This window comes from Cuculus canorus, chromosome 1 (genome assembly GCF_017976375.1).
Source record: "Cuculus canorus isolate bCucCan1 chromosome 1, bCucCan1.pri, whole genome shotgun sequence".
In the NCBI taxonomy this organism is placed as follows: Eukaryota; Metazoa; Chordata; class Aves; order Cuculiformes; family Cuculidae; genus Cuculus; species Cuculus canorus.
In genome coordinates this window covers 155,271,958-155,285,027 of record NC_071401.1, presented here as the reverse complement: position 1 = coordinate 155,285,027, position 13,070 = coordinate 155,271,958, and the positions used below count along the sequence as shown (strand labels likewise).

The following is a 13,070-nucleotide window of genomic DNA, read 5'->3' as shown; positions in this document are numbered from 1 at the left end:
AAATTAATGAATTGCTCAATGCCATGACTACTTTTACACAAGAAGAGTATTCCAGCAAATTAAATGGAACATATCTGACAATATCAGTTTTAGGGGCAGGTGGGCTAGGAGAAACCTGAGATATATCGTTATATTTGCATACTAATACAATCACGTATGAAAGTGCCTTGTTACTTTTTCTGGATTGCTGTGATTAAACTAGAGTTATGTGGTGTTCTCAGCTCATTGAACAACTATGATCCCCATCTAAATAAAAACATCACAAGGGACCTTTATTTGGTATGCCCTGAAATCACAGGAAAAAAGCATTGCTTTCCATGCAAAAGTTCATGGGTTCCCTTAACGGTTGCTGGTATTTGGAAACATCTATTTGCTTGGACTGCCACAGACAGCAATGTTGACTTGCATGCAAACCATCCCAGAAAAGCCCATGACTTGTAGTTGTATTCATTACCTGGGTAATTTATGCTGTAGTAAGGAAGTTTGAAATTGGAGTTGCTGAAAACAGAGCTTTGAGGTGCAGCTAAATATTGAGCGCTTGCTGCGTGCCTTTAAGAAGACTCCATTGCACGCTGGTTACGCATACTTCAACGTATTGTAGGACTCTGTTGCAAGAATGTGTGTTGATGTTTTCGGTTAATGCAGGCAGGCTTTAACGTTTAGAACCTGTCAGCAAAGCCTTGGGTCTTTTGCTGACCTCTTTGTACAAACTTTACGTCTAGATAGGATTTATTCAGCATTTCACCTGGTCGTTTCTGAGTTAGCAATGTAAGCTGTAGTCTTAAAAGACAGTAGTTTCTACAGCTTGGCTTCTACTTAGTGCAGCTATCAGATATGTTGATGGATAATGGTAGCTGGCAGCTTTTATATAGATTATCTGAGGTGTTATGAAAAGGTCTGAAGATGCTGAATCACCCAAGTTTTTCCAAAATCATGAATCTTAAGGCACTATTTTAACCTATAGGGGCTTTTCATAGTGAGGACTTATTGCTGGAACTGGAGTGTTCTGAGACTGAAGACCTTCTTCTCAGTCTCTTTAGACTTAGTGACTACTGTCTCATCATCTTGGCGACTACTGTGTATGAGCTAATGTTGAAATATGCCTGAAACTGTTAACATCTGGGTAAACCTTACAACTGTGTGTGCCTGAACATGAGCTACAGTAAACTGGCTATTCTGTCAACTTGTGCTCATCAACTGTAGAAGCAACCAAAGAACCAGATACAGCCGTCTGTGTACATGTTTACAGAGGATATTGCTCATCGTTGGCATAAAGATGAGAATCTCAAACTAGTATAAAACTTCTTTCTTGATGAAGTTTATCAGTTCCCTTACCTGAAGATTTATTGTCTTCAGGCTATTTCCTTTTTTCTTTCTATTTTTGAGTTGTGGCTGGTATTAGCCTTTTACGCACAAAAGACCCAAAGTGGTAAAACTTATGTTGCTTTTCTTTTCATGGTCTCTTAATGGCAGTAGTTGTGACCTTTTGCAGTGATTTCTAATGTGTGTTATTTTAGCTTGTTTGCCCCTAAGCTTTTTAGTTTCCAGAAGAATTGGCTGAAATATTTGTGTGTTTCTCTTATTTTACTATTTTGGCTACCTAGGGGGTTCTGTAGTATTTCCTATCTTGCATGTGCACCTGCTTTCTCTGAACACAACATGACATTTATATTTTGGAGAGCTGTCATGGGTCAAACACAAATTCTTTCCAAAAGGAGTCATAACTAAGATGAATCTATGGAGTCCTTATTTGACATGTAGTCACGTTAGACCCAGACTTCCACTAAAATGTGTAAGCTGGAAGAAAAAATAGTGATAACTTTTTCCTTAGAAGTATTTATCATACTTCTGGTTCCCTTTTCACCTTATGTACTAAATGTTTCCCTGTGGAAATGTTGACATCCTAAGTCTTAAACTGTATTCTGATAACGTTGCTGATCGGTTTGAAATCTTGGAGGTGCTAAACATTTTTATAGACACAGTCTAAGACTGAGGGCTTCCAGGAAGTTGCACAGTACAGAATAATTTACTTGCTTTGAGTTTATAGGACCATAAAACATGCAGCATAAAACTGCACATTTAATATTCATTTAGGTGTGCTTTGACACAAACTAGCAACTAAGCTTACTCAGCTTTCTTTCCAGATTGACACAGAGGTGAAAACACCAATTTAACAACATGACATTATCTTTATAGTCACAAGCCCTATTTTGAAATCAGAAATTCAGGAAGCTTGAGGCTGTGATTGTCTTTTTCTTTGCATAGGAATCCTTTAATCCTTTTTTATTAGCTTCTCAGGTTCCCTTTTGTGAGGGAGACAAAACACTTGCAAATCCTTCTAACAGAAGATAAGACTTGACTCTTGGTTCCCAACATGTATACAACATGCCTGGACCGTGTGGGTGATGTCAGTGAGTCCACACCTACCAAATGGAATTTTGGATCAGACTTGTTAAACAGCTTTTGTCTGTGTCTGATAGCTGGAATAGATACAGGGTAGTGTTACTGTGGTACAGACAGCTCTGAGAACATCACTTGGGTTTTGATGGTTCCAAAGCATACATCTGCAGTAGCAATGGGCTAGAAATCTAAGAAAGACAGTGAAACTACTTTAACGTACTATAAAGAACAACAAATGAAATTAAAGCTGACACAGATCTCTTTAAGCATTGGATGTAATAAACTGCTTGCACTTCAGCTGGATTAAGTTGCTTGTAATGGAAACATTTTTCCAGTCTGAGATGTAAAATCAGTCTATAGAGATTTATGGAGGGGCACTGTTCAAAACATGCACGTGTGAAATGAGTAAAACTAATTCTAGTTGAGTGGAGGCCAAAGATGTACGAGAAGTACAGAAAAAAGTATTAATGTTTCTCATACTTAATAGAGAGCATGAAGTTGGTATTCTTTTTACCACTGACTTCAGTATGTATGTGAATGTATTAACTGCAAGGCAGGAGTGTGATGACAGATAACAAGATTCTCTGTTGTGATTTCTCAGGGGAGGTGGGGAATGACTGACGATTATCTGCATTTTTTAAAGCTAAACATTGCCACATCATCTGATCACATTCCAGCAGATTAAAGTTTCTGCTTCTGGAAGGAACACAGGTGAAAGGAATAATTAGCAGCCATTACTTGGAGGAGGGTTATCCTACCATGTAATAGAGCTCCTCCCTTCTTTAAAATGCATTTGAAGATGCCTGACTAGAAATAATCCAGTAGGTGTGCCTGTGTTTGGCTCCTGTTTTGCGGAATAAGAACTCTTATTCCCCTTCTTACACCTTGTGCTGTTACTGTAACAAGTTTGGTAATGACTCCGGTGTTTATTAATGCAGCATTAATAACACACACTGTATCACTGGGTTATCTCTAGAGACCTCTTGCCCAGAACTCTGCTCTAGTCTTGTAATGTTAAAAAGCTGAGCAAAACTGGTTTCATGTTGGAACCTAACTCTTGCAGACTTGTTTTTATAAATGCCCTAATTTTATGCTTTTTGCCCTGCAGGATCCCGAAGTTATGACTGCATTCCAAGATGTTGTCCAGAACCCGGCAAATATGTCCAAGTACCAGAACAATCCCAAGGTCATGAATCTCATCAGTAAATTGTCTGCCAAACTTGGCAGTAAACCATAAAATCCCTGATTCTTAAAAATCATATCTGAATGGGAAGGATTGGATTTGGCTAACCAGTGTTGCAATAAAACAAACTATTTTACCTCTGATCTTCTTAAGAAGAAAAATGGGGGTGTTCTAAGGAGAACTGCTCTCTAGCCCCAAGGTATTGACTTTATTTAATGATTGGTTTATATCACTCAAATTACATTCAGACATTTAAACTATCCCTCCTTGTCCAAGAGTTCTTGCAACCTTTTGTTATAAGTATTACAGACTGTTTCTTTTGGATGAGCACTCCTGTAGAAAATCTTGATGTTTCAGGAGTGTAAGATTAAAAACTGCTGTTGTGTTGGTTTGGACTTACTTCTTTTTGAATTATTCTCAGTGAGCAAAGAGGAAGGAACTTTAAACAGTTGAAGTCTGTCTTAATCCCTTTAGGACAGAAAAGTTGGTCTAGTCACAAGTAGCAAAAGTAGGACAAGTCTGAAGAATTCACTGGATAAAGGAATTGTCTGCAAATACAAGTCCTTGTGTTTGGTTTCTTTTTTAAATGGGTAGCTGACTTTATATAACTATTGAAATTATCAGTATAACCATGCTAGCTAGTTACACACTGGAACTTCTGGCAATACTGCAAATAACGTCGTATTTTGCTCACCACAAACATGTAGCAAAGGTATAATCCTATCCTTTGCACAACCTGTCATGAAGTACATATTGCAGAAGCCACAGAGATTTTGTTACTCGGTTCTTGTCCAGCACCTTTACGTAACATTTTATTTTTCAGTCTGGGTATGGGAGAGCAGCTTCCTGTCTGTGCTTGTTCTCTTGTCCTTTCCCGGTTAGCAGGTCCTCCACTGGTTGCACTTGTCCTTCCTTGGGGCTGTGCTTACCAGGTTTCATCTACTTGGAAACTTTAGGGAAGGAGTCTTGTTCCCATCACTACCTCTGTCCCACTGAATGCAAGCCATCCATTACATGTAAATACAGAGTTATGAATCAGTGAAGGAGAGAATACCCAACAACATAGCAGCTCTGGGTTCTGAGTTGGTTTGAGTCCTTACATGCTTATTCATGAAAATTTCTTGCCCAAAGTCCTGCTGTCTGTTTAGAGGTGATGGCTCTTCCTTCACCATATACTATAGTCTTCCGTCTGTTCTTGTATCTCTTTAAAGAAAAAAAAAGAAAAAACAGCTGCTGTCATGGTTTCATACTTCCATTGTTTTGCGGCTTGTGATATGGAGGAAAAGGTAAAGTAATTGGAGCAGACAGAACATTCTCACACTTGTGGATTTAACAGCATGGATATCCTCAAAGCAGTGTCTGTGCTGATCATGCTCAGTTGATTTGTCTATCAATAAAGACAGTTGTTGCTTCTGTTTGTCTTGGCTAAAACATTATCTTTCTGTGGAAAAATGACCATGGTTTCCTGTTCACCACTTGAGTCTCGGCATTTGTGTTGCTCTTTTGTAATTCTGTATCTTAAGCCATAACTGATGTTACTATTTTTAAATAAATCTGGATTGGTGTAGGAACTCAACAACAGTTGCAAAAAATAAATCCCTAAATGCTTTTTCTCATATTAATAGCCCTGCAGAAAGAAATGTGAATCTTTTTTGCCTAAGAAATATAGTTCTGAATACTTCTCTTAGCCTTTAAAAATAAAGTATGGTTTTGAAAAACAAAGCTTTTTGGGTTTGTGTAACTTTTTGATAAAACCTATTTTGTTTAAATTAAATGTGGAAGTGCTTCAATTAAATTGTATACATAAACTTGCGATTTAAATTGGGACTAAATGCTTCAGGGCTTGTCTTCATGACCAGATGAACTCAAGTTATGATTGAGAGTAGCTGTGTGCCTGGCCTTTTGTTGTTACTCTTTATCTCCTCTTCCCAAGAGGACGTACTGGAAGTAGGTCACCCCTCAGTATAGGCTGAAACTTGACTTCTTTGTTCAGGCTGATGCATGTGTGCTGTGCTTGAATTAGAATATCTTGAATGTAGATTTATTCCCTATAGTTTCCTGCTACTCCATTGTAGCTGTGTCTGTCTACCCATGACTAGTTAAAAGTAGGAAATTACCCCTAGCCTAGTAGATATGGTTTGTATCTGTGTCTTACCTGCTTGCTTATACATCAGTTGCTCTGATTCAGAGCTGACTGACTCGAGAAAAACATTCTCCACAATTTTGGTGTTGGCATTAGCAATCTAGCTGAATTCTTACAATCCTTTGGAATGCACATCCCATGACTCCCTTAGTGTGTGGGTTTTCTTGTCTTTAATGTTAATTAGGATGTCTAGACCTCATCTAAGTTCCCAGAGTTGGCATGTGGACATCTAAGTAGTTAAGCTGGTTTGAGCATAACTGCAAGGCAGAAAGTTAACAGCTCAGGAGATGAGCAAAGATGATGAGTTCCAAATGTGGGATATAAGTAGCTATATGAGGAGGCATTGTTCAGTGCTTGCTCCTGTATTTACTGGCAGCTCCTTCAGGTTATTTGCTTCAATCCCAGCAAAGAGAAGGGGTGGTTCTAATATCTACAATGGCAATCATAGAATAGTTGGAAGGGACCTTGAATATATAGTTCCACCACCCCCCGCTATGGGTAGGGACACCTCCCACTGGATCAGGCTGCCCAAGGCCCCATCCAACTTGGCCTTGATATAAAAATCAACTGACAATTCGAGTCTGAAAACACTTGAGCATGTCAGTGCGGTATCTGAAATGGTGACCCAGCTTCAGGTCTGCACTTTTGCCATTTGAAGTAACTCATGTACTGGTCCGTTTGGCCACTCCAGTGCCACAGATGAAATGTCCTGGTCTGCCAGAGAGCATGAGAATACCTGTAGCTGGCTGGTAGTAAAGGCTCATAGCCTTGTTACTCTGTGTGTGAGTCCAAATGACTTGCCTGTCCTCTGTGGTTCAATTGCAACCCCAAGGAGGAGTAGGAAGTGTCAGGTGAGATGCCACTTCTGGACCACTATGTCACAGTGAGAGCCCTGTTTAATAGTCACGTGGAAAGCACGAGGCTGGGTTCCTTTGCCAGAACTCTTTTGAAAATTTCTCTCGCTTTAGTGTTGGGCTGTCAATAAAAGGTATTTGTCGAAGTGGCTTGGTTTGTCTTTGTTGGAAGGGAATAGGCAAATGCACGGGAGCCAGGCTGTCTCAAAGTTGGATGAAGAAGGCAGGTGGAACAGTTTACAAAGGCTTGTGGTGATAGGATGAGGGGCAATGGGTATAAACTGGAGAGGGGCAGATTTAGACTAGACATGAGGAATTTCTTTGCAATGAGAGTGGTGAGACACTGGCACAGGTTGCCCAGGGAAGTTGCGGATGCCCCATCCCTGGAGGTTTTCAAGGTCAGGTTGAATGGGGCCTTGGGCAGCCTGATCCAGCGGAAGGTGTCCTGCCCATGGCGGGGGGGTTGGAACTGGATGATCTTTAAGGTCCCTTCCAACCCAAACTGTATTATGATTCTCTGAAAACTGGGCAGAGTGACAGGCCAGAGGCAGAACGGGTCAATAAATGAGTCTTAGAAAGTCATGTAAAAGTAAAAGCATGTGCTAGAAATAGCTTGTTGCAAGTGGCCTGCAGTAGCATCTGTAGTTTAAAATACTTGTCTCTAAATGCCACTGTGTTTTTCTTGTTTGTTACCTTCAGGGGCTTCGCATAAATCTTGTACAAGCCATGCTCTCATATATGCTTGTACATATGTAAGAACAAACAATATCGTTATGGAAGCTTGTAGCAACTGCTGTCTGAGCAGAATCCTTCACCCAAAGGGACGAGAGGTTTGTGGACCTCGCCAGGAGAAGCTGAATCCCCTTTGAAATCCCACAGGGCATCTAGGCTGAGGGATGCTGCAGTGCTTTCAGGGCTGTAAGGCAAGTGGGTTGTTTCCTTTTATTGGCTGCAGATCAGTCTGAAAGCAGCTGCTACTGGCACAGCAGTGGATTGGCATCCTTGAGCAGGAGGGTGATTCACTAGGAAAATAGCAGTATTTTCTTCTGACATCTAGAGAAAGGTGTTTCATGAACCTCAATCGGAGCTTTGCAGAGGTGGGCCTCGCTTCATACATGACGGAGTGAGGGCAGTATTATAAAAAGTAATTCTGGATTACCAAAGAGCTAAAATGGAGTAAGAAGGGCAACTTCCAGCTGGATGCAGAGACCACTAACATTGAGTACTACAGGACAAGTCATACGAGGTCAGTAGTATGCTATAATCAAATGCAAATACTGGGGAAGCAGGAACAGTTTTATTGTGACAAAGAAAAGCAGCAGGTCAGGTGGTGGCTGGTAGATCTGTTATGGAACAATGAATAAAATCAGGTGACTTTGGGATACAAATAGTACATCACCTTGTGAATCAGAGCTTGGGTAAGTCACATTCTCCTGATGTGGTCCTCACAAACAGGACCTTAACATGAGAGAAACCTTGCTTCACCCTCTCTGACCGGAGGTCCTATCGAATGCAAATACCAAGGACTTTCCTGTAAAACTGAATCTTGATGACTAACCAAATCAAGATGTTAACTTGTAATCTTGCTAACAAAGTGTTATTGCTGTACCTGTCTTTGATGTACAAATACACTTTTACAATGTATATTTTGAATGGATGGTCTCGGACAAGCTTGAGATCTTGTCAATAAATACATCTGTTTGCAGAATGTGTTATGACTCTTTGTTAAGTAAGTGAACAATAAGCTTTGGCACCTTTGTTGTTGCACACATTGACTAATTTTTTTTTTTTTTTAATGTACGAATATTTCAGTGGCTACAAGGAATACAAGTTGCTACTATGCGTAAAGAAATTGTGAAAGATTACAGCATTGGGGGTAGCACGTTATCTTGGAGTCTATTCCTGAAGTGCAGCAGATGAGGCAGTCAGATGCTCATCTGGAAAGAAAAGCACCAAGTACCATCTGTGCTTTCTTATTTTAGATTTTAAAAAAATGCATCTAAAAAAATGGCTTCTGGCTAACAGTTTCTAAGGAAAAATTAACACAGCTGTTCTAAAAGAACCTCACCTGGAGCATTGTGTCCAGTTCTGGAATCCTCAACATAAGAAGGATATAGTGCTGTTGGAACGGGTGCAGAGGAGTCCACAAAGATGATCAGAGGGCTGGAGCAACTCTGCTATGAGGACAGGCTGAGAGGGTTGGGCTTGTTGAGCCTGGAGAAGAAAAGGCTCCAAGGAGATCTTATAGTGACCTTACAGTACCTGAAGGAGCTACAGGAAAGCTGGGGAGGGACTATTCACAAAGGCTCATAGTGATAGGACCAGGGGCAATAGGTATAAACTGGAGAGGGGCAGATTTAGACTAGACATAAGGAGGAATTTCTTCGCAATGAGGGTGCTGAGGCACCGGCACAGGTTTCCCAGGGAAGTTGTGGATGCCCCATCCCTGGAGGTGTTCAAGGCCAGGCTGGTGGAACCGGATGGTATTTAAGGTTCCTTCCAACCCAAACTATTGTATTATTCTATGATTCTAAAAGAAGATTTGCTCTAGGTTTATGTGTATCTCCCCACGATAAGGAATAGCGTTTGAGAAAAATAGATTTTCAGAAGCCATTTTGTGATCTGTGATATATTTTCTTTAGTCTCTTGGGTGAACACTTTTCAAACCAGAAGAAATTAAAAAAAAAAAAGAAAACTGGAATTTATTAGTAGCCTTTTTGAAAAATAAAAAAAAAAAGAGAAGGCCACAGAAATGTACAAAACATCAAGTGCCTGGGAAAAATGAAGGCACCAAAATGTATGTTTGACAATTACTCAGTGGATGTAAAATTAGAGGTAGCTAAGGAACATTTGATCTGAATTAGTAAGGCTGTTGAACAAGCAGCACGATGGGAGATTAAATTTAATAATGGCAAATGCAAGTAATTAAACTGAAAAGCATTTCAACAATTATGATGTTGAAGTGTTCTATGACCTAGAAGAAGTGCAAAGGGAAAAGTCAGTGGTATTCCAGAGGCTCAGTCAAAATAGATTCTAGCAGGCAAAGCGTACACACATGTATGTAAGAAATGGGCTTTTTAATATGTTTGTGATTACAATGCTTGCTTTTAGAATTTATGATTACAATGCTTCTGTGATTACAATTGCTTCTGGAATAGGTAAGTCTTTCACGGCCTTCACTTAAGGCCAACCTTGCCGAGTCTGTGTGATCACACCTTGCGCTATTAAATGAATTCAAATTGCCAGAAGATGCCATCTCATTTGTTAATCTCCAGTTGCTTTAATCCATGATGCACTGTGAGTATGATCCAGTTTATCAACTTCTTCTGAAAGAGAAGTTTTGCAACAAGTTAAGAAAGTCCTTTTGAAAGTAATAATTAAATCTGTCTTAACATGTTGTTTTCACTCCCTAATGAATTAAATTCCTACGCAAAAAAAAAAAAAGACCTCCTTTTCTAAATATATTTTGTAAATTAATGTTAAAGGACAGCAGTATGGTAGAATTGGTTTACAAGTTCAGAGTCCAGCCTTTATTTGTCAAGGTAAGACACAGTGCAGAGGTAGTAAATATGACCTCTGGAGCCACCAACATTGTCCTCATTCTTTTTCATTAATCAGAAACAGAGCTGTGGGCTGGCCAGAGAAGATCTGTCAAGGTTAAAGTTTCTCAAGATCTGTTACCTTCTTGTACAGGAATTGACAGAACTAAAATAATGCAAACAAGAAAAAAACTAAGATGTGCTTCCCATCCAGAGAACATGTTTGTATTTATTGTTGCTTAATTTGGTTCACTTCTTCTAGGCTTTCAGCATAACTGAGGAATTTGAGGAAAAGGAAGCAACTTGGGCCTTTTGTCCTTCAGGAATCATAGAATCATAGAATAGTTCGGGTTGGAAGGGACCTTAAAGATCATCCAGTTCCAACTTCCCTGCCATGGGCAGGGACACGTTCCACTAGACCAGGCTGCCCAAGGCCCCATCCAACCTGGCCTTGAACACCTCCAGTGATGGGGTTTCCAGAACTGGTGAAGGAAGCTTGTGAAGGGGCTGAGGAACAAGTCTTATGAGGTGCAGCTGAGGAAACTGGAGTTGTTTAGCCTAGAGGAGGCTGAGGGGAGACCTTAGTGCTCTTTAGAACTACCTGAATGGAGGTTGTAGTTAGGTGGGTGTTGGTCTTTTCTGCCAAGTAACAAGTGATTGGATGAGAGGAAATGTCCTGAAGCTGCCATAAGAGAGGTTTAGACTAGATATTAGGAAAAATTTCTTTACTGAAAGAGTGGTCAGGCATTGGGACAGGCTGCCCACAGAAGCAGTAAAGTCACCATTCATGGAGGTGTTCAGAAATCATGTAGACGTGGCACTTTGGGATATGGTTTAGTAGGCACAGTTATGTTGGACTGACAGTTGGACTGGATGCTCTTAGAGGCCTTTTCCAACCTTAATGATTCTGATTCTGTGATTCTAAGCTGCGCTTGCACATTATTATATGTTTGCCTGAAGACCTGTTGAACTTGCAGTGTTTCTGTGAAGACCTAAGACCTTGTCTTCATGAAACCTTTTCTAGGTAGGTTCCTTTGTTTTTTCCCTCCAGAACACACTGGGATGTCTTGTTCAGCTTAATCTGTTTCCATTGTTTTTCTTGGATAGCTTTACAAGGTCTGTATGTTCCAACAATAAAGTAAGTTGGCTTTGGAATATTTAAATCGTTGCATTACCTGTTAATATTTTGGTTTTGCAATATAAATGGGGCATAGCATTGTATTAAAAATGTTGCTAAATAGAGTAGTAATAGCGTAGAATGATTTGGGTGCACATTTATGACAGACTACAGTACAAACTGACTCTTGGTGAAAGTTTTCCTCTTCATAAGAGGGACAGGATCCCAAAGAACAGCAGGAATGTAAGCAAGTTTGTGTCCTGCTTGAGTTCTTTCTTCCAAAAGTACTGGTACCTGATTGTGCAAAACCCACTTAGCATAATTGTTCCCTGTTTTTGTGAAACCTAAGCTGCTCCTGGCTGCTGAACTGACAGGAGACAGCCTGTGAACAGTCGATACCTGAATGCTAAATCAAGGTTTGAGTCTTTTGCATGTAGGGATATGTCACAGGTGAATTATTAAGAGAATTTGTCAGTGTGGGATCAACTAAAAGGGTTTTATTAATGATTAAGCTATGATTAAATTATATTTGATAACTGGAAATTAAATGGTAATTGGTTATTAAGCAATAAATGACAATTAAACAGTGATTTGACAATTATTTAAATTATGATTTAAACAATAATTTAGATGGCGGTCAAATACTTTACTACTTACTACATTTCTGATAATTAAGCAATAGCTGTATATATATATATAAATGCCACTAGTATACAATATACTTTTAGGCTTAATGCAAAATGTTGCTTATAGATAGCAGACACTGCTGGGTAAGGGGTCTCTGAACCTTTAGGAGTAATCTTGAGAGAGCTGGGGTTGTTCAGCCTGGAAAAGAGAAGGCTGCAGGGAGACCTTTTATAGCAGCCTTTGAGTACTTAACAGGGGCCTACAGGAAAGATGGGGATAGACTTTTCAGCAAGGCTTGTTGTGATAGGACAAGGAGTAACAGTTTGAAACTAAGAGAGGGTAGACATAGATGGGATATAAGGAAGAAATTTTTTGCAATGAATGTGGTGAAACACTGGAACAGGTTGCCCAGGGAGATAGTAGATGCCCCATCCTTGGAAACATTCAAGAACAGGTTGGATAGGGCTCTGATCTAGTTGAAGATGTCCCTGCTCCTGCAGGTGGGTTGGACCGGATGACTGGTAAAGGTCCCTTACAACTCAAAGCATTCTGTGATTCCCTGCTTAAGGGGGAGATCACTGCCACGCAGCTCGCTGCCGGACAGGAGAGCTCAATGCACTCATGGAGCCTACAGATACTTCTTGTACAGCAAAGTGATTGACTCATAGTCAAACCCCCTTTGGTGTATGTATGGACCATCTGATTAAGAAATGTCTACCCAAAAGGAAATGGCTTATCCAGCTGTGTGGTAGTGAAACTCTTGGGAAGCATGTAATACGCTGACTGCTCTGTCCTTTTCTTGGAAAATGGATTCCTACCACAAGTGCAAGTGCTTGGGAGCTTTTGTAGCTTAAGCAAGGAGCAGCCAGAGTTGTCATCATGAAAAACAAGTTATGAAGTTATTTTTGCTGTTCTGAAAGAAAGAACAAAACATGATGGAGTAAGAACAGAAACAAAAGAGCCCAAGAGTAACGATACAAAGCTAAGTAGAATATTAATTCTTCTATTTAATGATAGTTTTTTTCTGAAGTGTAGGTGAAGCTAAAAAGAGGAGAATTGTTAACATAGGCAAAACCTTGAAACTATCTGGAAACTAGTATATGACATGAGAATGGGGGGAGAGAAACAGCAATGAGAGGCATGGTCTAGAATACAAATAGGAGTAGAATTCATCCCAAACATCAGATACCTAAGGAGCCACTTGCTT

The 13,070-nt window shown here is 40.0% G+C and overlaps 1 protein-coding gene across 1 annotated transcript in view; it reads left to right on the top strand.

Annotated features, from left to right (window-relative positions):
* ST13 (ST13 Hsp70 interacting protein) overlaps positions 1-8,235 on the top strand; it is a 28,174-nt gene extending 19,939 nt beyond the window's left edge. The window contains exon 12 of the mRNA XM_054080963.1: positions 3,509-8,235. Within this exon, the coding sequence (XP_053936938.1) occupies positions 3,509-3,637 (129 nt within the window). The 3' untranslated portion in view covers positions 3,638-8,235. The remainder of the gene's footprint in view (positions 1-3,508) is intronic.
* Positions 8,236-13,070: the final 4,835 nt, after the last annotated feature.